Source organism: Phaenicophaeus curvirostris, chromosome 1, assembly GCF_032191515.1.
Source record: "Phaenicophaeus curvirostris isolate KB17595 chromosome 1, BPBGC_Pcur_1.0, whole genome shotgun sequence".
NCBI classification, from domain to species: Eukaryota; Metazoa; Chordata; class Aves; order Cuculiformes; family Cuculidae; genus Phaenicophaeus; species Phaenicophaeus curvirostris.
This window is the reverse complement of record NC_091392.1, coordinates 132,353,727-132,378,997: the sequence shown is the minus strand read 5'-3', so window position 1 is coordinate 132,378,997 and position 25,271 is coordinate 132,353,727. Positions and strand designations below refer to the sequence as shown.

The following is a 25,271-nucleotide window of genomic DNA, read 5'->3' as shown; positions in this document are numbered from 1 at the left end:
AACAAGGTTGACTAGAATGGGTAAGGTACTCCAGATGAGAGTTTAGCAAGATAATGGAGGTAATTAGTTGCCTGACACAGTCTATGATTAGATTCTCCTTTTTCATAGCCACATGACTAATTAATAACTCAAAGTCATATTTTGATTGATTAGTACACCAGTCTTTTCATACTTTCTGACATTTCCAGTTGATAAGACAGAGGTTATTACAGAAATTCTTCTTTTACCTCTTGGCAATATAAATAGTCAGTAGCCTGCTTACATACACCTGACTCTATTGCTCTTTATTATAGGGTTCCTTACTAGCATTGTGTTCTGACTTTACATATAAAAAAAATTCTCAAATTATTTTTCATGTTATAAATTCAAATTAATACTTCACAGTAGCCTTCTGATAAACAACTTAAATTTCTTTCAAGTTTTAGAGACTTTTCGCCGAAGATACATTGATATTCTGACATTCCACCGAAGTATACTGAGACGTATAAATGAAAACAAAAGTCGAAACTGGATGTAAAATATACTGTTTTGATATTACAATTACACAATGGCAACTTCTGGAGTATTTTAGTGCTGCACAGTCAAGTACAACAGATATACAGGAAAACCAAATGTTATTCAATATTGAACACCGGAACAAATGGCACTAATATCTACATGGAAAACAGGTTAACAACATCTAGGGGAAAGCTATCAATGCTTTCTCACAAATCCTGTTCTTAATGGGCGATTTTTTTCAAGTCTGACAGGTAAGTAATTCCTCTGTAAATGACAGGCTGAGATAACATTTATGCATTTGTCTCTGCAAACCTTGATTTTTGGATACAAGTGATGCTCATGCCCAGAGAAAAAGGAAGCAGTTCTAGAGATGGACGAACCAGAAAATGCAGAGAAGAGTCCAGTCTGTGGAGTCCTCGGCAAAGAAAGAGATTGCAGAGCAATAGAGGAGAGACATTTAACCTTGGGAAAAGGGTGCAGTTCCACTGAAAGCAGTGGAGCTATGATCATTTACATTTACATTTACAGTTTACCCCACGGCAAGAGGAAGAGTTGTATACGAAAACAGAGAGGAATCTCAGTGAAAAGCTAAAGCTTAGGTGATCTATCCAGAGGTCAGTTCCAGTCTGCCTCCTCTCCCAGCGAAAGACATGACTAATTGCAATCTATATTCTGTAAACATGCATAAGTTTTGAATAAATAAGAATAAATCATTTTGAAATGACTGGCAATTTAGGTGACATTAGGCATGAGTGCTTCTGAAATATTCATAATGTGCTTCAGGAGTTCTGCAATGCTAGCAGTTTTACATGTTAAATGAAGCCAATTAATAATAAAATGTCTCGCGACTATTTTCTGTTGTGTGTTTTGAGAATATAATTAACATCCAAACCATTCTTGAGAAACAAGTAAAGCATTTTACCTATTTATCTACTGTGCATTTTAAAAATAATTAGCAAATATTTATGCAAAACAGTACTATATCAGCCCAAAGTGCTGTCAAACATGGCCTGCTACTCTCATCTGTGGTTTGAAAATGCTTAAACCAGAAATTGATAAATGCTGTTCCGCATTCATCCAGCCTTTTGTGTATATAATTATCAATTACTCTCTTCTTTCTACAGATCAACAATGTACTGCTCCTCCAACAGGTTCTGCTCAAGAAAATTAGCAAGATAAGAGAAGTACTCACAAGACGGCAACTATCAAAGTCAAGCAAGCTGCATTTTTTTTTTCCTTGCTAACCCATCCTGTTTTTTCTGAAGAACATCTGCCTAGTCAGCTGAGCAGAGCAGTTCTTTCAGATATGATCTTTGTTTGTTCAATGCTTACTAATTTATATGTTCACTGCACTTTTCACAGCAATGCATACATCACTCAATGGGCATCTATATATTAGGACAAGTATGATGAATATTTAAAAGACCAAGAGTCTAGAATCAAACTCCTGAGTACATATTAAATTGTTATGTGACCTATTTTTCCAAAGTGAGCACCTCGAGGTTCAGTAAATACCAAAAAGACTTTTCTACTTGAAAAATCAGGTCATTTTTTTTTAGGACTCTGTCAGTGAACCACAGCTCACAGAATGCAAGAGTACTTGCAGTGATACACTGATTTTGGACAAAAATTGAGGAGTCTGATTTTAGAGATTATTATTTTTGAAATTTTGGGTTAAGATTGAGATTAATCTGCAGTATCATCACTAACACCATTTAACTAGCAGCTACTACTCTCAAATCCCAGATTTTATATTGTCCATTTCACAGATTAAATTTCACTCTAAGTAAAACCAAGGTTCTACAAACTAGGCAGTAAGAACTCATTTTCACACTTCAAAAGTTAAAAGAAGGAAAGAAAGAGATCTATTTTTATTAGTGATAGATTGTTCTGTTGCTTTGCAAAAGAGCACCTATCAACACCACATATGACTCAGAGAAAGAGAGTGAAGGCTGAATACTGTTACTATGGCTTTACACATTTTAAAGTTATGGAAATCAACACGCCTGTTGGCTAGGTACAGGTGTCACTTAACATGAGCAAAAGCACCATAAATGAGGTACAGGGAATGTGTTCAAGATGACATAGTTAGTGGTACACCTGAAGTAAAGATTCAGGAACTCATGACCACCCTTTTCATGTTATGTCACTTAATAACCACTATAATATATAGCTTTAATCAAATTCTTATTTTTCATAATTAATATAATATGCTGTAAAAAGTGTAAAGTCATTTTATGACACTGACCATGACAGAATTAGACTTCAGAACATGGAAAGTACTCTGGCAGTAAGCTTAAAGGGAACCTGTAACAAGAATATGATTCTTCAGCACTTTATTTCCCTATACACGAGCTTGCAGATCATCTATACAAATGGACGTTCCTTTTGCATTACTTAAGATTCAAGGACACGGTAGTTAATCAAAACATAATTAAGTCATGCAGAGACTCTAACCTAATTCAATTCAACTTTTTTTTTCTGACACAAGAGACTTTCTGTTGCTTACAGGGTCACTGAGCAAAGAGAACTCCCTTCCCCATCTACTGGCAACTCCCTTTGCTTACAAGAATTGTTTCTTGTCCATTTAGGGAAGAAAATTTATCATGTTCTACAATTAAGGGTTATTTTCACACAGTATAAAGACAGGAGTTATGTGGGAGATTAATATTATACCCACAGCTCATTTAGAAATGAATGAAAACATTGGTATTGTGAAATTTCTAAAATACTTCTTCACAGTAGTTATATTCATAGCCATTTTCTCTTAATAGGCATTAAGAATTGAATCTAATTGCATTTAAAGAAAAAAAAAAGGATTTTCTAAAAGCATAACCCATTCTGTCTTGAAAATCACTACCAACAGCACCACAAAGCACTGAATTTGACCTCTCTGGAGGACTTCTCAGCTCACTTCAATCAGTAAGAGTGACTTGTTTCCCAAGTGCCAGCCTCCCACATTCAGCCTGTGAGCCAAACCTCAAGCTGCAGTTTCTATTGCCTGTGCAATTCTGCAAGTAATAGAGAATCTGTAATCACAAAATACTGCTAAATCCTGGTGACAGAGCAGAATAAAGACGGCATTGCATTTCATCCATTGACAGTTGCACTGTGTAGTTGCAGTCACTTCTTTGGGTCTTTGTATGAAGCAAATATGCTTCTGAATGCACGCTTGCAGCTGCTCTACTGAAGAAGAGAGTGCTAGTTTTACTTAGCTCGTTCTGTGACTATAAATGTCCATCTTGATATATTTATTTAGATTAACTTGTTGAAATGCCCTGTCCCAACACAGTAACTTCCAAAGAACTGTCAGCTGCGATATGGAAGGTAAATAGTTTCAATGACAGAACGAGGAGCCACAGATTTCAGCATACACAGTGATACGAAAAGGGAAGAGCTGAGCCCACAGGTATTTCTCCCCTTAACCTGTCCCAGGCAGAACACAAACATGGACATCTCTCTCAGTGATATAGATCATTATATCACTTCAGAAGCCTTGGACTATTTCCCAGTTTCTCACTCTGCTTCTTCTTATGGCCTCCTATGGTCTCTATTTCACTTTGACTTACACAAGCACTCCTTTGGGCTTGTCAGTCTGCAGCTGACGGAAGAAAAGCCATATTTGTTCAAACACATCCTTCAGCTGCAGCTGTGACCTTACAGGTGGCAGCTGCCTAGCACACGTTCACATCAGCCCATGGTGCTAGGTTAAGGCACCAGAAATGTCTGGAGGCAGCTTCCCTCTTAAATGCTCCTTATCCTGATGCAGCAAACAAGCTTCAGCATTCCCACCTAAGGGAAGTTACTGCTGAATATGTTTTTGGGTAAAGAACCAGCATAAAAAGGGCAGAGCTGAAGTCCAAGCCTGCTCTTCAGAAGGGTTGCAGCTCCCAATGGGCTGCACACAGGCAGGACCAGAACATGAGTGTTGCAGCCCTCTGTGCAGAAGCACTACCTGACCCAAACCCTTCATGGGGCAATGGTGAGACATTGAGTGAGGCACAGGGAAAGCCAACTGCACAGGAAACTACATTCTCAGCAATACAGAGTGTACTCAATACCACCACTTCAGAAAACCTACAACTATCAGACAAAAGTGTGCTTCTTCCTCTCTTCCTCCTCATCCCATCAGGCTCTTTAGGAATCTGCAGTTAATGCATCTTCTTTGGATACAGGCTTCAATCCCTTTGGGCTAAGGCATTATTGATTGTTAAAATGAAACAGGAATTAAAGTCGAAATGTGCAGGCTTAAGTGATGCAGCTGTTGGAAGTTTAAATGCTACATTATACAGTTTCTTTACTGTGGAACAAGAAGAAATCAGTCATACCGGTATATGAAATAAATTATTTATCTAGGAAGTATTCATAAGTTACTGTGGAACCTGCCTAGAGGGCAAAACTGCTGCAAACCTCACCTGCTTCAAAAGAAAACTGCACCCCTATAGGCAACTGAATTTTAGTAATCAAACAGTTTACAAGTAAACTTCTGCAATTTCGATGCAAATTTAAAACGAAATCGAAACAATATGAAACACCCTTTGCTTGTCAGGTGTTAACAGAACTATGATGCTGCACATCTGTTCTAAAGGCAAAGGTGATATACCAATTTACATCAGCTAAGCACATTACCAGTAGATTTTCCTGTCTTTTAGGAAAACACACCTAAAAAGCACAGTTCCAAACAAGAAACAAATCTATTAAGAGTGAAATGCGCTGTTTCTATTGAACCCTATTCTCGAGATCTATTTCTAACAAAGTCATGTCCTAAGTTGCTGAAGAAAGAAAAGTTACGCATAGAAAACAGCAGGATACAGACTATAAGTGTAACAAGATAGGCATGAACCCATCTTCACTACAAAAATGTCCACTTGGGGCAGATTCAGATAGCCAGTGCTACTATATTCCTGTGGGCAGAGGAATCATAAGACGACAAGATATTCCAGCTCCCATTGCTTACACCTTGCCTAGCGTATAGAACGTTTGTAATAGTTGCAAAGTTTATATGTTGGAAGAAAATAACTACTTCGGTATTTTCAAATATGTTCTTCATGAGTCTCTGTTGTGAGGGACTTGGATTAAGTGGTGAGAAAACGCAGGTGCAACATACACTACGGGTGAGAACCAAGCCTTAGGGTTTTCGCTCTGGAGCATGCTCAAGGCTGCAGAAGCCACAGCCGCAGGGAGGGAGCTGGCAGCACAGCCCACCCCTGTGAGGATAAGGAGCCACTTTCCAGTCCTTCCTCCGGCAGCTGTTGTCCAAGAAGCTTTACATCTACAGACAAGCATGAGTAGGGCTGCACCAAAAGCAACCCTTAAGAGAATAAAAGAGGATGTCTGATTTCAATTTGTGCATGCCACGCAAAAATATCCTTAAAAGATCAGAATTTTTAATTATTTCAGAATTTTTCAAATAACCACACTAAGACCAAGAATAAAGCTTCCTATCTTACCTTTTAATTAATTTTTTTTAATGTATTCTTCAATCCTTTTACATTTGGACTCCAGACTAGAGATAAACGTGTTTGAAAAGTTGAAAACCCATCTTTTCAGCTATTTCGCAGTTTTACATAATTTAAATACTTTTTTACCTACCAATACATTTTAAATGGCTGTATTACATGAACCCTGAGGAACAAGCTATTCAGTGAGTTCTATAAAGAAAGTAATAATTCAGAAAACTAAACTATAATTTGGTTTGGAGCTTATTTGTATTTGCTAAACCTTTAGCTGGACCTAAGGAAACCAATTCATTTTGACATTAAAATAAACAGTTGTTCAAACCTCTTGTTTTATGCTATGATGAGGGAAACTGCTGCTGCTGTCACATGGAAATAACTTACTCAAGCATGCAAAGCTACCTGGTAGCCTTTAGAGGATTACTAAGGAAGAGCCAAATGCCCTTATACGCTTTTCTATGGCTGTTACTGTAGAGTCGCAGAAAGCAGGTGAATCCCCAGAAAGGGAGAACAGATAAAGATGTAGGATGCCTGGTCTGACTTCCCTGAGCAATGACAGAGTCAGATTTTCAGCTTATAGAAAGCTCTGCTTGCTTCAGCACCTACATTACTGCGAGATTTCCTGTATCTATATATAAAGTCTCAAATGATAGTACTCTATCAATACAAAATCAACAAAAAAAGCAAAACCAAAACCCAAATCCCAAAGATTGTGAGTCAAAGGGTAACTTGCTACACATCTTTCTTCGGGAAGGTCATTTGATGGAGTACATGCCTTGTGTCAAAGTTGGAAGTAAAAAGATGCCACCAGGCACAATGAAATTAGAGGCAACCACTTCTCCTATACTTTAGGGCAATATTTGCTACACTGAGTTTGAAGGCAGGGTTCATGAAACAGTAATGTGAAGCAGCAGGTACGGGACAAAACACAGAAACTGTATTTTTTCAGATTGTAGCAGTATCTGTAGTGTGGCAGCACTTTCCCTAAACTCAAGAGGTAGGTAAGTTCCCAACCTAAACACATGGGTTTAGGTTAAACACAACCTAAACACTGGGTGGAAGTGTCGATCTGCTGGAGGGTAGGGAGGCTCTGCAAAGGGATCTGAACAGGCTGGACCGCTGGGCTGAGTCCAATGGCATGAGGTTTAACAAGGCCAAATGCCGGGTCCTGCACTTGGGGCACAACAACCCTATGCAGTGCTACAGACTAGGAGAAGTCTGGCTAGAAAGCTGCCTGGAGGAGAGGGACCTGGGGGTGTTGGTTGACAGCGACTGAACATGAGCCAGCAGTGTGCCCAGGTGGCCAAGAAGGCCAATGGCATCTTGGCTTGGATCAGAAACGGCGTGACCAGCAGGTCCAGGGAGGTTATTCTCCCTCTGTACTCAGCACTGGTGAGACCTCTCCTCGAATACTGTGTTCAGTTCTGGGCCCCTCACCACAAGAAGGATGTTGAGGCTCTGGAGTGAGTCCAGAGAAGAGCAACAAAGCTGGTGAAGGGGCTGGAGAACAGGCCTTATGAGGAACAGCTGAGAGAGCTGGGGGTGTTTAGCCTGGAGAAGAGGAGGCTGAGGGGAGACCTCATTGCCCTCTACAACTACCTGAAAGGAGGTTGTAGAGAGGAGGGTGTTGGCCTCTTCTCCCAAGTGACAGGGGACAGGACAAGAGGGAATGGCCTCAAGCTCCACCAGGGGAGATTTAGGCTGGCCATTAGGAAAAAATTTTTCACAGAAAGGGTCATTGGGCACTGGAACAGGCTGCCCAGGGAGGTGGTTGAGTCACCTTCCCTGGAGGTGTTTAAGGCACGGGTGGACGAGGTGCTAAGGGGCATGGTTTAGTGTTTGAATGGTTGGACTCGATCCACTGGGTCTCTTCCAACCTGGTTATTTTATGATCCTATGATTATGGTGCATCAGAGACTTTGGTGCTGCCCTTCTCTCTATATGGAAGCCACTTAGAAACCACGATGATGGCCATAAGTTCAAAAGCTTTGAGAAAGACTGAACAACATGCTTGAAGTGCTTTCATAACTGATGGTAAAATAGGTCAGAAACTGTCTACGCTACTACATCAAAACAACTATAGCAAAAGAAAATATTTCAGCTGCACAGAAAAAAAAAGAAAATCATACCACCAAACAAACAACAAAAAGGAACCTCTCTGCTGTAGTCTGAGATATAAAAAATGTAAATAACTGCTCTATAACTGCCTTAGTCCACTGGGAGCAGGGGAAAATTGACTGTCTCCTGACATCAGTTACCTAAACAAAACATGATAACATGCAGTGCAGAAGAGTAGTTTGATGCCATTCCTAGTAAAAGTGACTCTTGATTTGATAATGAGAATTACCTTTAATCCTCACAGTACAGGGTGGGCTAGACATTAAATTGGCAGCATTTAGCTGGCATTGAGCTTTTTGTGTATTGATAAGCTGGCTTTTATGCCTGGGCTGGAAGATGAAGCAGCAACCAAGTTTCTTTGCATCTCCCTTACAGCTTTCCATCAGGTCGCTCTTGGCGTGAGCACAGGTTGAGCTCTTCAAGCAAAGAGGAAATTCCTGCAACTCTCCAGAATTCAGGGGTTCTGCTGGTGCTCACAAAGGTGAGCTACTAATTACAATCAATCTACCGTTATGAATCCTTCACAGAAGTCTTTTCTGGGATTCTCACTTTAAAGAAGGAGCTGTGCAAAAAAATTAAACAGCCTTCATAATTTGCTTCTTCAAAGATTAATTAAGGCAGTCCACGATGCTCAAAGCCTTGATGAAGGAATGAAATGAGAGAAGTCTTTAGTTCAAGGAAGTGAAATCAACATGCAGAAGGTCTCTCACAGGACAGGCTCGTAGCCCCAATAGTTGAGATGTTGTTCCTTTACAAAACAACAAATGGATCTTCTTTCTAATAATGTTTCATCGTAATAATTATCTGTACTCTGTATCATCAATCATGTAGTTTACATACTTTTTTATTAACAAACAGGAACAGCTGTTGACATGTAAACCACACAGATTAAAGGTATGATAAAATCTGCAGAGAATACTTGGGTCAGCTTCCTGCACAGAAATAGAGTCATGTAGACATGTGTCTAATCTATTCGTAAAAATGTTCAGCAGGAGATTAGGCCTCCATCAAACCTTTAGTTAGCCTTTTCAGCATAAAAGCCTAACACAAAGAGATACATATATATATATATAGTACTGCAGCTCTGATAAAACAAACCTATCTGTAGTCACCATATCTTTCCTAACCAATACTTAGAGATACTTCTGGCACTAAACACAACTACTCCAATTAAACCATGTACTTGGGTTTGGGCTTAGTTTTAGGGACAGCTCTCTTCAATGTTTTTTATAAATTATTTGGATGCAGGAATATGAACATACAGTAGGTAAGTCTGCCAGCAACACTCAACTAGGTGGAACTCTGGACTCCTTCAAGGATAGAGAGGCCTTACAGAGAGATCTGGATAGACAACAGAACTGGGCAATCACCAACTGTATGAAATTTAACAAGAGTAAGTGCTGGATTCTGGGACGAGGCAATCCTAGTTATGCATACAAATTGGTGGACAAGAGTCTGTAGAGAAGTCCTGTGGAAAAGAAATGTGAGGGTCTGGGTTGATGGCAAGCTGAATGAGTCAACAGTGTGTCCTGGCAGCCAACAGGGCCAACTCTGTCCTGGGGTGCATTAAGCACAGCACTGCTAGTTGGTCAAGGGAGATGATTTTCCTGCCCTGCACCACACTGCTGTGGTGCCACCTCAAGTACTGTGTGCAGTTTTGGGTGCCTCAACGTAAGAAAGACATTAAACTACTAGAACGTGTCCAGAGGAGGGTGATCAAAATAGTGAAAGGTCTTGAGAGCAAGACTTACAAGGAGCAGCCGAAGTCACCTCTCTTCTTCAACTTGGAGAAGAGAAAGCTGAGGGGTGGCCTCATTGCAGACTACATCTTTCTCAAGGGAGGCAGTGGACAGGGAGGTGCTGATCTCCTCTCTCTGGTGACCAGAGACAGGACAAGAGAAAGATATAAAGCTGCATCAGGGAAAGTTCAGACTGAACGTTAGGAAAAGGTTCTTCACTGAGAGGTTAGTCAGTCATTGGAACAGGGTCCCTAGGAAGCAGTCACAGCACCAAGACTGTTAGAGTTCAAGGAGCGTCTGCCTGGATGATGCTCTTAATCATACGGTTTAGTTTCGGGTAGTCCTGTGAGGAGCGGGGAGTTGGACTTGATGATCCTTGTAGGTCACTTCCATCATAAGATATTCTATGATTTTATGAAGAAACTTTAGAAATTTCTATCCAAAGCAAAAAGAAAACCTCATCAGAAACACTTCCCTAATTCACTTTCAAAAGGAGTAATACACATAAGATAACAGAAATAAATCTGATTTTCAACTGAAACTTCTAAAATATGTATACCAGAAGAACAGATGTTTAAGCAAATCTCTGCCAAAGGCAGGAACATTAACATTAGTGGGCTGCAATGTCAGTATTCTTCATAAAAGTTCAAAAGCTTTTCACATAGGATATATTAATCAGTATTTATTCTTTGGCTTTGAATTGCATTAAACATCACAATCTTAAGTCACTATAGAATCACCAAACATTTACATGGATTATTTGCAAGGCACAGGACAGCATAGTTGAGTGTTCAAAAACAAAGGGCCAGGACTACAAAAAATACTGAAGACATTTGTCAGAACACAATCAAGAATGCCTCTCAAACTAGTATCCTTCCAAAGATTTAAAAAAAAACAAACAAACCCAAAAAAACCCCAACCAAACAAAAAGAACTATTCTTATTTCATAAACCCCTGTGTTTTAGAGTCTCTATAGGTGCATTTCGCTTCCTAACACTGGTTCACTAAGGTCATCTGTATGTAACATGTTTATGAGTAACATTTTAAAATGGAAGCTGAGATTTCCATGTGACACACTAACACAGACAAAATACTATATGCATTTATATTGTAGTCAACAGCTATTTCAAGTGCACTATTAAGGAAATGGCATTAGAGAACTTTGTAATGTCTTAAGAAGTAATATCTGAACTCAAAGGGACTTCACAAATGTATGCATGCAGCAGTCTCTGGATCTGGATTTATAAAAGCAGTACCCTAAAATCACAAAGGTCAGTACCCACATATGCAACATAACCCCCTGGAATTACTCTGCCCTGAAAATGAAGGCCTCTGGTCAAGATTCCATATCCAATAACTATGTTTCATGTGACTGGTGTATGGAAATGCAGATCATAGTATTCCAAATCTATTTTTGGAGCTCTGCAGTAAAGTGTTCCCTCAACATCCATCCCTGTTCCCATTTCCTTCCTCTCCCTTCACAAAATCTTTTGGCCTGGCATTTGTCCTGTATCAGAAACACCATGACCAGCAGGACCAGGGAAGTGATTCTGCCCCTGTACTCTGCACTGGTGAGGCCACACCTCAAATACCGTGTTCAGTTTTGGGCCCCTCAGTACAAGAAGTGTGCTGGAGTGTGCCCAGAGAAGAGCGACGAAGCTATTGAATGGGCTGTAGAAAAAGTCTTATGAGGAGCAGCTGAGGGAACTGGGGTTGTTTAGCCGGGAGAAAAGGAAGATGAAGGGAGACCTTATCACTGTCTCCAACTTCCTGCGAGGAAGTTGTAGAGAGGTGGGTGTTGGTCTCTTCTCACAAGTGATACATGATAGAACGAGAAAAAATGGCCTCAAGTTGTACCAGGGGAGGTTCAGGTTAGACATCAGGAAAAATTTCTTCACTGAAAGAGATATCAGGTACTGGAAGAGGCTGCCCAGGGGGGTGGTTGAGTCATCATTCATGGAGGTATTTAAAAGACAGATAGATGAAGTGCCCAGGGATGTGGTTTAGGTCTTTTCCAATCACATGATTCTATGATTCTATGGAAAGACAACTACCTAACAGGTAGGATCTCAGAAGTTACACAAATCTTTCTTCTAAAGATCTTAAACTGTTGTGGCATACATAAATTCTTCCACGTTCATATTAACAGTGTCATTAATTTCATCAAGAAGCCTAGAGCTTCGTACTTCCGTATTTGTAAAGCTCTGAATAAAGCGAGATGCATGATATAAACAGTAAAAACTGCTATGTGATACAAGAAAATCTCAGAAGTCAATTTGCTGAGCATTAGGGAGTCTTTTATTAAAAGCTGACTCAGCAAAAATTCTTAAAGGAAGAGATCACTAAAAACATTAGGTTTGAATCATGAATTATTTCCCCTGTGCTACCATTAGAAAAAAATGTTCTTGCAAGAATGATGTATTTCTTTCTTTTTTTTTTTCTTGTCTTAACATATCAAAACATCAAATTTGAAAAAATCTCACAGCATGACATTTCTACAAATTTCCTTAATGGGAGATGTAAAATAGAAAAAAACTTCTTTTTGGCTTGCCTATCTCCCTGTCTGGAAACACTCCTGTGCCTTTCACTTTGACGAACTGCTGTGTAGCAGAGTACAAGGCTGTGTGCTCCAACAGCCTCTTCCCTGCAGCAGCTGGGACCTCTCCTAGCTTAAAACATTAAGTCAATTCTATTTTCTTTTTTTTTTTCCAGACTGAAAGATATTGTTTTTATTTTCCCAGATGGGGAAAAAAATCCTCAGGAAGAACCCATATTTCCTTAGGATAAATTTTTTTTGGCAGGGAAACACTTCCATCTAAAAATCAGTAAGATACACAGTTTTTACCTCTCACCAAGTTTAATATCGCAAGCCTGGTACAGTAGGTACAAAATTTACTAATGTAGTGTCAAGAAGCAGAACTTGACTTACAGTCTTGCTCATCTTTAATATAATCTTCACAAACAGTGCTATATTGAAGCAAATCCATGGACTCACAGGATCATGTCAGAGACGGTTTTTATATGAGAAGAACAGGCAGAGGTTGGCGTTAAGAGGAGTGGTAATAAAAGCCTCTTCACGTAAAAGGTATATTGATGCCAACTCAAAAGCAACTGGTCTCTAATCCCATACCTCCACAAAGTATAGGCTACAGTTTACTCAGATGCCTTCAACTGCTACAACAGCCTACAAAGTCTATAACATGGTCAGTTAAAACAATGAGCAGCTTGGAGACCTCACAAAAATGCAAGCCCAGATAAAAATCATAGTCATTCTCTGTGTTAAGGAAAATGGATAATGAAATACAATGACAAGTAATGTAAGCAAAAAACAGATCCCAAAAAACTACTCCCTGCCAAAATAAACAAGAAACAGAGAACACATAACTCTAAATTCCCGTTTTTATTCAGAGCTTAACTGGAACATATTAGGGGCAAAGTGCACCGATGAACAATAAAACTTCTGAAAGCTCAACTATGTATGTTTTATTCCATTTCAGAGATAGGGTTGTCTCAATGTTCAGTCTGTAATCACACACTTATTCTGCCCTCCTCATTCAAATTCACCTTAATAAAGCAAGTTAGTCAGGAGACTAATGCTCTCTTCATGTGAGCAGCTGCACAGTATCACACAGCTGGTGAAACTGCCTACAAAACTTGCATGCAAAAATGTACAACAGCACATGTTCAAGCAGCAGCAATATTTTCCCTTAAATGACTACGACTGCATCTAGATTTCTAAACCCAAATTTAAATCATGTTCATTACAACTAATAAAATGAACAAAGAACTAGATTTGATGGTAAAATTAAGGATTACTTTCTCTTCCAGCGTCCCAGCAAGCCTTAAAAAGAATTAAAAAATCCCTCAGAAAGTGCAACACTTGCTGTAATAAGGGAAACTACTGTGTGTGACATAGTTGCTGTTAACATTAAGTAACTGCGTGGATACACATTCTTCTCATAGGTGCCATCACTACAGTTAACAGTCTTCTTAGTAGAGGCAGTTAATCTCTTTTATTACATTTGGTTCACTTGCTAAAATAACATGTTTACTCTCAGTTCTGGAAAGTGATGACAATTTTTGTGCATATTTGAGAAACATTAAAATAAACCCAAAGGTACAAAGTAAACACAAGTAACACTTGTACCAAAGTGTAAATTCGGCAGTTTGTGAATGTTAAACCAAAGCACTACATCAGAGCACCATTACAATTGTGACCCAAGCCAACAAAACCCAGATAATTCATCAGAGATGGACATCCTGGACTTAGTAAAACCTGTTCTATGTATCGAAACCTGTTGCATCTGATTTGTTAACAGCCCTGGGCTAACACTTAACTTCAACATTTAATTTTCAATACATCAGTCTTGTATTTTTTGAAGTGAAATTGGAACAAAGACATCTCACCAAGTCAATTTGAAGTTATGGGCCTGAATTCTAGTGCTACCAATCTTTCTCCAAAAAAAATGAAGTCCTATAGCATCCCTATAATACTCTATTGAAAATGGGTCAGTATTGGGATTCATTATTATTAATGATAAGAAAAGAATGACACAAGAAAAATAAAAAAAGTACTTCTAGTGTTCTTGCTTAGCACGACCTCTAAATCAAGTAAGCCCTGGTCTCTGAAACCTGATCTAGTGTCCACACAAACAGAAGCTCCTACATCATGTTCCTGACAGCTGAAATTCTGGCCTGAAATAATTTAGGAGGTTAGAACCAAAAATGTTTAATAAGAAAAGCAATGAGATTCTGTGAAAGCCTTTGCAAAAACCAGATAACATAGTCTCCTTGCTGGCTTGAATTCTACTCCCTCCATGTTAAGTTAATATTTATGAACTTTAACAGGATAAATCAACAAAAATTTTCATTTCTTTGCCTTTTTTTTAAGAATAGAAGAAACACCTTTTCCTCTGTCTGAATGTCTCACGATCGACTAATTCTAAGACCCTTCTTCCTCACAAGAACCATTTCTGACATCTGGTCCTTCTGAGTCCTGTTCCTTTCCTAGTCCTTTTGATATCTTCAAGACTCACTTAGAATGTGCCATCCACTTAAGGATGAAACATGTGTCGTGAAACATTTTGATATATATGTGTCCTGGAGAGTACGGTTTTACGGCTGCAGCACATCCTGCTGGAGGCTGGCAAGAACATGAGCAGTCACAGTCACTTCTTGAATAAAGGGAGAGGAAAACTGCAACTGTGACCCTCAACTCCCAAATCCTATACAAGTCCCTACTGATAGGTTCACATTGTCACTTAAAACCCAGCCACATGCTCAAGGAGTTGAATTAGTGTTGGAGCTCCAATTCCTCATTTGATCTAACTGATAAGGACCTATAGCGCCTACCAGTGCTCCCAAACACAGGCTGTTGGTCTCAGTGAAATGGGACGGGACTGTAAAAGGAGCATTATAAGCATGAGGTATTCAGGAAACTACTGCAAACAAGCCCCATTCCACACCTCTCATACTCAAGAGATATCTGGAGCCTTTGAACATCTAGGAAGAAAAGGAGCTCCTCTCCTGCTCTAATCCTGGTCTCACTTGAAAAAAAAATACCTGATCTGAGTTACCACTTTTTTTTTTTTTGTGAATGCATGGTATAAAAGGTTCATTTTTCCTCACTACTTTCATACAAAGACATACAGAATTGGAAATTCACCTAAATTTAAGCACATCTAAAATGAATTTCATCACAGATTTTTTTTTCTACCATTATAAAGATAAGATTGATTTCCTTGATATGAGAAAAACACAGTATATTTTAGACAGCAGCCGTAAAGAGGTTACACCAGAATTGTACTGTTGTACCATTCAGAATATCAGGCAACGAATTAAAAATCTTCCACAGAGTTAACATGTTGGTAGAGAAACTGTGTAATGCTCTGCTCAGAAATGGTAGCCGCATGTAACTTACTACATTAACTCAGAGAGAGGATAAATGATTCTTGCTACAGTTACTGGTGGCCGATGAGGGAGTGACATGGCAGCTCAGAGATATGTTTATTACAGAATGTGAAAGACAGATGTGAAGCAGAAAAACAAGAGAACAAGAAACAAACCTGAAGTATCTCTGTCATACTTACGAAGATGATAACTCTTGATCAATTTGGATTCATTCAGATTTCCTACCGCAGTGCAATTGTAGCATATTTCAAAAGACAGGCTGGTTAAATAAATTCCTGTGGAAGGCAGTGACCTCTCTGTGACCACAGGATATCTAAGATATGTCGGTAATGTGCTTCATTAATGGTAATGGCTGCAATGCAACAGGGGAGAGGGATTGCATGTGAGGTATTACATTCTGTGCATTCCTTTGTAAGTGTGGGAATAGCCAGATGTGCCCTAAGAGTGCTAACTAACTGCATGTTCTGTGGCAAAGGGAACTTCGGAGCATGGAAGGACTGACACATTGTGATGAAGCAACCAATAACGGCATGACTGTGATCGTAAAGACACAAGATGCTTCTGTGCTTGGATTTAACTTCCACGCGAGCATGTTTGGCACGAACACCTGTTACCCAAAAATAATGAATTTTCACTTTGGACAATACCTATGCCAGTAAATGTAATTAATAAAATTCCTACATGAAGAAAATGCCCAGCAGGCACAAGCATGTTCTAATGTCATTCACTCACAAGTTTTAAGGAACAGTCACAAAACCACATAAAATACAAGCTTTTAAAACACTTTTCTATGTTTTCTAATACATAGATTGTCCCACTGACCTCTGTTCCTGAATATTTTTATGTGGTATTCTCTGAAGTAGAAGAGAGCTGTAGAGCACATCCAGATCTAGAGCGCTCCTGCAGCTCCCTTGAATAGACAGTACTAGTTCTACATGTCATTTTTAAAAAATATTTTTAAAAATAAAAAAAAAAACCAAACAAAAAACCTAACAGAAAATGTTTAACAGCCTTCAATCTGTTTTTTAATCAGGCACAAAGGCTGAAGTGATGGAGTTTTATTTGATCTGCATTTCCTCGTGCCCAAAGTGACTGCCAGTTTCACAACCCTAAAACTTGAAATTATCCATTTACACAGTCCTGTGATGCTAACAAACCAACTGAATGGCTACCTGTACTCTCTTACCATTCATTTTCTTTCCACACCATTATATATTTATCTATGTATATACATGCTATGAAAAGAAAAGATGTTCTTGTGTGTGATCTGAACCTGAAAGATTCAACAGTTCCCAGTCTGCAAGGCCTGGGCAGCACTGTGCCAAACAGTCTGTGACTACAAAGCATCTTGCAGAGGAAGGGTGAGTTGACTGGGAAGAGACCCTGACTTTCCCAGATTGTTGGCATTTCATGGCAGTCCCAGCAGGAAACAGCAAGGAGAGCACAAAAACAGCATTCACTCTCCAAAGCTCAAAGTTTCTGAATGTAACTCAATAACCAGATTGAGATCAGTGATGAATGGTGTGCCTCAGAGATCCGTACAGGGACTGGGACTGTTTAATATCTTCATCAGTGTCACAGACATTGAGCGCTCCCTCAGCAAGCTTACATGTAACATCAACCTGAGCATTGAGGCTGACTTGCATGAGGGAAGTGATGCCATCCAGAGGGACCTGGACAGCCTCAAGGAATCGGTCTGTGTGAACCTCATCAGGTTCAACAAGGCCAAGTGCAAGGTCTTTCACCTGAGTCAGGGCAAGCCCTGGTATCAATACAGGCTGAGGGCTGAAGGGATTGAGAGCAGTCCTGTCAAGAGGGACTTGGAGGTACTGGCCAATGAAGTGAGCTGGCAATGTGCACTTGCAGCCTATTGGACTGGGTCCACAGGAAGGACACAAAGGTGATCAGAGGGGCTGGAACACCTCTCCTATGAAGAAAGGCTGAGAAATTTGAGGTTCTTCAGCCTGGAGAAGATAAGGGTCCAGGCAGAAGGTAGATGCCCCACCCTTGTAAACACTGAAGGTCAGGTTGGACAGGGGTCTGAGCAACCTGTTCTTAGTTGAACATATCCCTGCTCACTGCAGAGGAGCCTGGAAGAGATGACCTTTAAAGGTCCCTTCCAACCCAAGCCATTGTATGATTCTATGAATATGTATACTCTGTCATCTTGGATGGCACTACCTCCATATATGTATATTCATCTCACACTGGAAATGCCAGTGAAGTTCAGATTGCCCTTGTGATCCAGTTGTTCCTATGAATGTCCTGTAAAATTGTTTTCATAGTGAAGAAGAATTTTTGAGGGACCTGAGGAGCTGTGATGGGGCTTGAAGGAGTTGATCATATCCTTCTCACTACAAACTGATGCCTTGCTGTAACTGGTAAGTTGGACTTTGTTGGTTTTGGCAGGAGTTTTCTGCAGACCCTAAAACATTCATGAATACACTAGCTGGCGTCTTTCGCATTCGTTCTTTTCCACACCATTATTTTCATAGACAGGAAAACGTTTTTTTCTGATTAACTTTGATTCATTAAAAGACTGGTCCCATGGCATTTCTGTGTACGTGCTGCCACACAGTATCTCTACTCATCCCTTGTTATTCCCTAAATAAGTATACAACAAGTGGAAAGAAACAACAGGAAAGCCAGATTTGCAGATGTTTGCACAACAGCTATCTTTGCTATGCTTCATCTCCAGCCTACAGGAAACAATGGAAACTTTCACATTACTTTTAGTGAGGTTTAGATCTCCTCCACAGTAACCTAAGTACAGGTCTACTACAGGATTTTGAGAGCTGAGCTTCTCCTTTACAATTAATCTGTTCTTTATGAGTTCAGTGTTTTATAATGAAAATTAACTTGTTTTCCAGGAAATAAGTACCACTGTCTTCAGAAAAACTTGGGTAGGATTAATTTTATTTGATGCAGAATTCTTCACTATGTGTCTGAACTAGTGACACCTGGCTTCCTCCAGAGCCAATACAATATAAAGTAAAAAAGTCACTTCTACAGCATAATCTATCTGACCAAAACAGACAAGTACTTTCAGACATCAGGAAGTGCAAGAAAAGCCCAGTTCTCTCAGCTGAGCATAAACACATCCTAGCATCAATGGATCTGATTTTGATTATCTACCCTGCAGACATCTGTCCTTGATCAGACGATCCCACCCTAGGGTTGCCCAAACTGGACACAGTAGACAAACAACTAGTCATTTTTACATAAGCAAAAATGAAATGCAAGACAGTGTCTGTGGAATAAACAATCTAGTGTTTTATCCCTTTTATTGCTGTGATATGAAGTCTGGCTAAGCAATCTAAACAGAGACGGTTTATCAAGTCCTTACCTTTGGGGATAGTAATCTGACAGCCCAGGTCGCAGTCCTGCTGCAACTGATAAAAAGCCACTTCCTGCAGCCGAGCACGCTCCAGCTCTGAGAGGCTTTGAACGGGAACTGACTTCAGCCGAACACTGCGCCCCGACATGCTGTTCCAAGTGAAATCACCCTACAGGAAATCAAATGGAAAAATATGAAGCATCATATGGTATGCACAGTTTAATAAACAGAACCATCTTTTTACTGCTAGGAAAACCAACACAGATCCTCTTTTCCAGAAGGCAAATTTCTTGGACATCTCTAACCTTCCACATATCTTTGTTTTTCTAAGAGCAGCACTCCTTAAAAGGAGTACAGACATGCAAAACAAAAAGTCAGTTCTGTCTGAAACCATTTAACAAAGTATTGTTGTAAAAACATTAAGATTGCACTAAACAAAAGCACAAAACAGGAAAAAAAAAAAGCCCTTGTCTACTTTTCCCAGTTTGCTTTCTTTGTACAGTACTCAGTCGTTACTTCAGCCCTTTCCCTGCACAGTCAGTATGACCCGCAGACTTCCACAGGTCCGTGCATAACGCGCATCTTACTCCTTCCACTTGCTAATCCTACTCCAGTAGGTTGTTCAGAGAGTACACAGGCAGAGCTACTTCTCCTTTCTGATAGCACCATCCCCTCCTAATGACAATATTGTGTTTAGACCACGATTGACTAAAGAACAAGCTGTTTCACTTTTTTGAAAAGCCATAATAACAAGATATGTGTTAAAATTTATACAGGAAAACAACATGAGACAGGCTACAGCTCTCTAAGGTGCCAATTATGTTTGGAAAGTGAATCAAAAGCTTTAGCTGTTCTATCTCCCACCTGCGATACCATATACAAAAAGCTATTCTCTGAGCTAGTAGTTAGCTTCCGTGAGAAAAGTAATCATCAGTCAGAGATGTGCAAGCACAAAAACAAGCTTAAAGACTAACAATTAACTTCAAACAAAAATTCTAGAATTCACCAAAGCATCATCAAAGAGCACATTTTAGCACTACAATGGTAGAAATAAAGAATTTGTTCTTCATTCTAACCATGTTAAAGAAAACTCATCAAACTTGTCACTAGGTATAACCTGATGCAGCTATATATACTAGAAAAACTCTGATGTACATCAGCTGAGCTGTAAAAACAAATCCACCAACCTGCCCTTCATCACAATATGTGAGACTTAATGAACTTCACTCTTTTAAGTCCTCATTTTCAGTTTAAATTTTAATTTCTGTACCTTCACCGCATGCTCATTTTTCCACCATTCCCTAGTAATTCATCTGCATGTACATCTGCAGTCAGAGGATGCCCAATGACTTGAAAAGACATTGGCTGAAGCTCCTTATTATGGAAATTGGTAATATTTGACTCTACTTAGCAGCTATGCACCCTGTTGTACATAAACATCTTTGTTTCCATATATGTTGCCTATATATGCATATGCGTATATATATGTGCACACAACCTGTATATACAACCTGTACATATACGTCCCTATATATGCATACCTATGACTGCGTGTGTATACCAAAAATAATTTACAAATGTGCAATACCAACTAAAGGAAGTACACATTAAACATCATTTCCTATAGCGTGTGAAGTATGTTTGATCAAGGAAGCTTTTTTTCGTAGTATATTTTGTAAATCATTAGGCAACCATAACAGATAAAGCTGTTATCTCAATGTGAACTGCACACGTGTACACTCAATGCATGTACTACACTCAATACTTCTATATTTAAATATACCTGGGCCACATATGCAAACTCTTTTGCTAAACCACTACTTGACTGCGGAAATGTGTTCTTTCTTTTCTTGCCTCTTTATCTCTTCTTGCTCTTCTGCTGCCTTACTGTTGATTAGCTAGATTTAGTAATCCCAAAATAAAGGTTTGCATGGTGATACAAGCTGAGTTGACTGGCTTAAATCAAATAAAACCAAAGCAGCAAGAGTCACATAAAACTAATTTGCAAATCTGCAGTAAACATTTACATTTTTTTAGAAAGCTGTTGTCATTTATAGATAAAAGTGACTGAGAACAGAATCCACAACCAGACAATGTATACTAAGAAACTAATTCCTTTCTAACTCTAACAATGCAATAGAAACTTTACAAGTGCAGAAGTATGCAATTCAGTCCTCAGGAACATGTGATGTACAAAATGTTCTACAGTCATAATGGTACAGAGAGAGAAATAAGGGTCTTCATGGTAGAGTTTGGGTGCATTTTATCTTATCTGTCTCTCCAGGATGAGCATTTTCATAAACATTTCATAAACATATCATTAATATGTCTACCATAAAAAATTTCAAACAGATATTTAATTTTGAAAGAGGAATTGGAAGCAAAAAAAGTATACCCATCAGAAAATGTTGAAGTAACAGAATATTGAAGACTAAACTTTTTTAGGACAGAGCACAAAACCAAAGGGGTGCATGGGACTTTTACGAACTACTACATGTAAAAGAAATATTTCTTAATGGAGTTTTGCATGGATATCTGAATTGTTGCTCTTTTTGAATAAAAATCACCAAGTGCAAATCTAACTCTGAAGGTAACTCCACATCCTCTGCCTTATCTCTGAGTTAGCTCTCTAACCACAACAAGCAAACAGCGAGCTGTACCACTGCAATGCCACAGCTCAACTGTTAGCCCAGCCAAACCAGTCGAACTCAGACAGGGCTTGCTAGCTGTGGCACAGACCTACATTAATACTCTGCTCTGGGGACCCCAGCAAGCAAGCCTTTGCTCAGATCTGTGATGCTTTATAGGAACAGGGCAGCCAACTCAGTACTGGCTCAGGAATCCTATCCGGGCTAGTTCTACCTTAACATGGGAGCACTCCACCTCATTTTTTTTTCTAGGTGGTCAAGGGCTCAAAACCAAATTAAAGAAGAAAGCCTCAAACAAGATTATGAGGGTTGTTCCTTCTAACCAGTTTTTTTTTGATTCTGACAGTCAGCAAGCTTGCCATATGTCCCTGGCACTCACTGGGTTGGCCCTGCCTGGCTAAAAGCTGTGGGATGCAAGCTCTGCACCTTCCAACACCATGACAGGTCACCATGCAGCGATAAAGAACGTGGAATCATTCTGTCCAGTTTCTGTGCACTAAAAAAGACATTCCTCTCTTACACTCGATGGATCTGATAAAATCTCTGCTAGGTCACATTAACATAGGTTTTTACTATGCCAATGGCACACATGACTAATTAACTAAAATATTTTTGGAAGATTATGTGTTAGGGCCAGTGGACTCTCCTAATCTACTAAAGAAGTGAGGCTCGACAAATGTTTCCTTGAAAAAGTCTGCTTTATTTGGTAAATAAATATCACTGTCTGTTATGAGCCAAAGCACAGTATTTGATAATTTAATTTGTTCAAAGACTCCTATGCTTTGCATGATGTGTGGTAAATTAAAAGTTTCATCTTCATTTTACAGCACTGTACAATTTTACGTACAGCCTGTAGATTACTGCAAAATCAGCCAGGCTTGGGAGAGGTCCAGAAAAGTCAAGCTTTCTTGGAGAAAGGGTACTCACACAATTACATCAGTCACATCTACCTAAAGCTATTGTCCATTCTGTGGGGCAACCAAAGGATGGAAATGGCAGGATGGAATTTTTATCTTACTGTATTATTGTTATTGTTAATGACTTCAGTCTGTACTCATTTAGGTAAATGCCATTATTAGATTAGCTATCTACTTTTCATTAGTCTTTTGCTCAAATCCATTTGAAACCACTACGATCAAAACCAATTATGCTTACTTGTTTTTTTCCTACCTTAACAACACTTAACTATGTGCTTATATTTAGATAAGTCTCCACCATAAAAACATTCCGTATTTTTGCACATGAAAAGATTATATTGCAGATAACATGGCAAACACAATATCTTAATTCTGTTTGCTTAATTACTTCTTTAAGCTTCGTGAAACCACATCTCATTGCCACTTAGAAACCTTGCACTTTGGTCATTTATTTCAACTCCCTCTAAAAGTATTTCCAGACTCCTCAGGCATAAACTGACATAATTTGACTGTTGGTGCAGGTAATCCCTTCTCTCTCTCATTTCCCTGGTGTTGCTGTTAATATGAACCAAAACAAGTTCTGAAGTGAAAGCCAGTCATTCCAGTGCAGCTATATACTCTATCATATGAAAGCAGCATACCGAATACTGTTCCTGATGCAACGAGAATTAAAGAGAGGGGTGAAATAAACTATGTTAAATATCCACTTTAGCTCTACATGCAGTCAAGGACAAAAGAACAAAAGTCTTCCAGATTAATTAAACGGCATCTTAATGCTAAAAAAATAAAGAAATACATAAGAAGACATAGAGAAATAAATAAAAATTATAAAGAAGCAGCACAAGACTTGCTGTGTGACATCAATGCATTCAGAGGAAGATATCTGAACTCAGATGCACAAAGTATGGGGCCCCAACAATTAAGAAAGACTGACTTCATTAAGGTCTTTATCTAGGGTGACATCCTGTGCCCCTTGACGTCAGTACCAAAATTATTACTATAATGTCTCCACTAGAAAGAGAGTAAGTACAGTCTAAATGATACTAGTTTGGAGCCTTGCACTACAGTTGTCTTACCTTCTGCTATATTGTACTTATGTGTATTAAAAAATGTATGTACAGAAAAAGCTATAAGTTTGGTAAAAAAGGTCATACTTTACAAACCAGCAATTCAGATATGCAGAACTATTTAATGGCTGTTAATACAGTCATGGCATTGCAAAAGACAGATACTTCCCTGTCCCTAGCTAGCATCCTGTCTCATTCCCAAGGCTGGAAATCCATGCACATGGATCGGTACTGCAAGATAATTCCTGTGGGACACTGGATAGATGATATTCCCTGCAGGGAAGGCACAATTCACACCCTCAGCAGAAATTCTTCATCTAGCAAGACAGCATGAACCCATGCCCATTTAAAGATACCAATTTCAGAATATTACAATGGCGATTTCCATTTATCATGGGAGGAGCAGCAGGGAGAAGGCCTTCCAAGTTCAGTCTAAGGGTAAACAGGGAGCGGAAGAATGAGCATGCTTTCACAGCAGTATTAGAATTCCTAAAATAAAGGGAAAAATATTTCCTGTTCTTCTACAATCAACCTCTCCAAGTTTTCCAAATGCCTCAGGATACTATTTCATGTTTACCATATTTAAAAAGCATTCTCTTAAAAACCCCTATGTTTACCAGAAATGTATTTCATTCCTTTTCTCTAAATAATAAACAATAAAAATGTACAAAGGTATTGCCTAGCAAAATATTCATGCCCAAAATACCCATTCTCTACTGAACTTTTAATATATCCTGAAAACAAACTTCTAGAAGCTATAAAGCCTCATTAAAATGCATAAAAATACACGTTTAGATTTTCTGAATTTCTAACTTCAGCAGATCTCAATATTTTTGGAAGATTTTATCCAGAAGGACGACAATAGACCCAGAAAGGGACAAATACTTTCCTGGAGGTGCCAAAATGGAGATGACAGAACATACTGTCAGAATCTCATCATGAAGTAAAATAAAATAATTAATTCCATGATTCCAAGAACTGAGATTCAACTAACAGATAAGTCTTTAATTCAACTCCAGTCCCTATTTTTATTGTTTCAAGGGGTTCAAATCAGTATGTCCTATAAAACTGGTATTACTTACAGAAAGGTTTTTGTGTCTAAGGGAAATCAAACCTGTCGCGCATGTGGAAAACAGTCATTCTTACTACTTACATACCAGGTCTGGCTAGAAAACAATTGTAAGGCTTCCTTCTTTTTTGCAGGGGAAGTAGAGGTGGGTGTGATTTAGTTGATAGTAACAAAATGCAAGACATCTCCAAATATTTACATTTGGAAGCAGAAGGAGAGCTCTCAGTTACTCAGCTAAGACACAAAGGACCCAGGAAGAGGTCTGTACTACCTGGCTTCCAGCAGGATCTTGAATCAGGCTTTACCCTATCCCACTCAAGTGCCCTAATCAGGAGGCTACTGGCTACTCTAACATGTACCCCTACTAGTACACCTTAGCAGAGACTGTCAGCACCCTCCAGAAGAGCCTGCAAACTCATTATGTGACTGGCTACTCTCAGAGCTGACTCGGACGCTCCCAATAGTGACTTCCTACTCATTCCATACTGTGATTGCGTGTGTTTCCTTATGTA

General features: G+C 39.1%; 1 protein-coding gene across 5 annotated transcripts in view; it reads right to left on the bottom strand.

The window, feature by feature from the left end:
• ARHGAP6 (Rho GTPase activating protein 6) overlaps nucleotides 1–25,271 on the bottom strand; it is a 329,176-nt gene that overhangs the window by 41,628 nt on the left and 262,277 nt on the right. For all 5 annotated transcript variants that reach the window (XM_069874629.1, XM_069874636.1, XM_069874645.1 and 2 more), the window contains exon 2: nucleotides 19,068–19,227. In XM_069874629.1, the coding sequence (XP_069730730.1) occupies nucleotides 19,068–19,227 (160 nt within the window). The remainder of the gene's footprint in view (nucleotides 1–19,067; nucleotides 19,228–25,271) is intronic.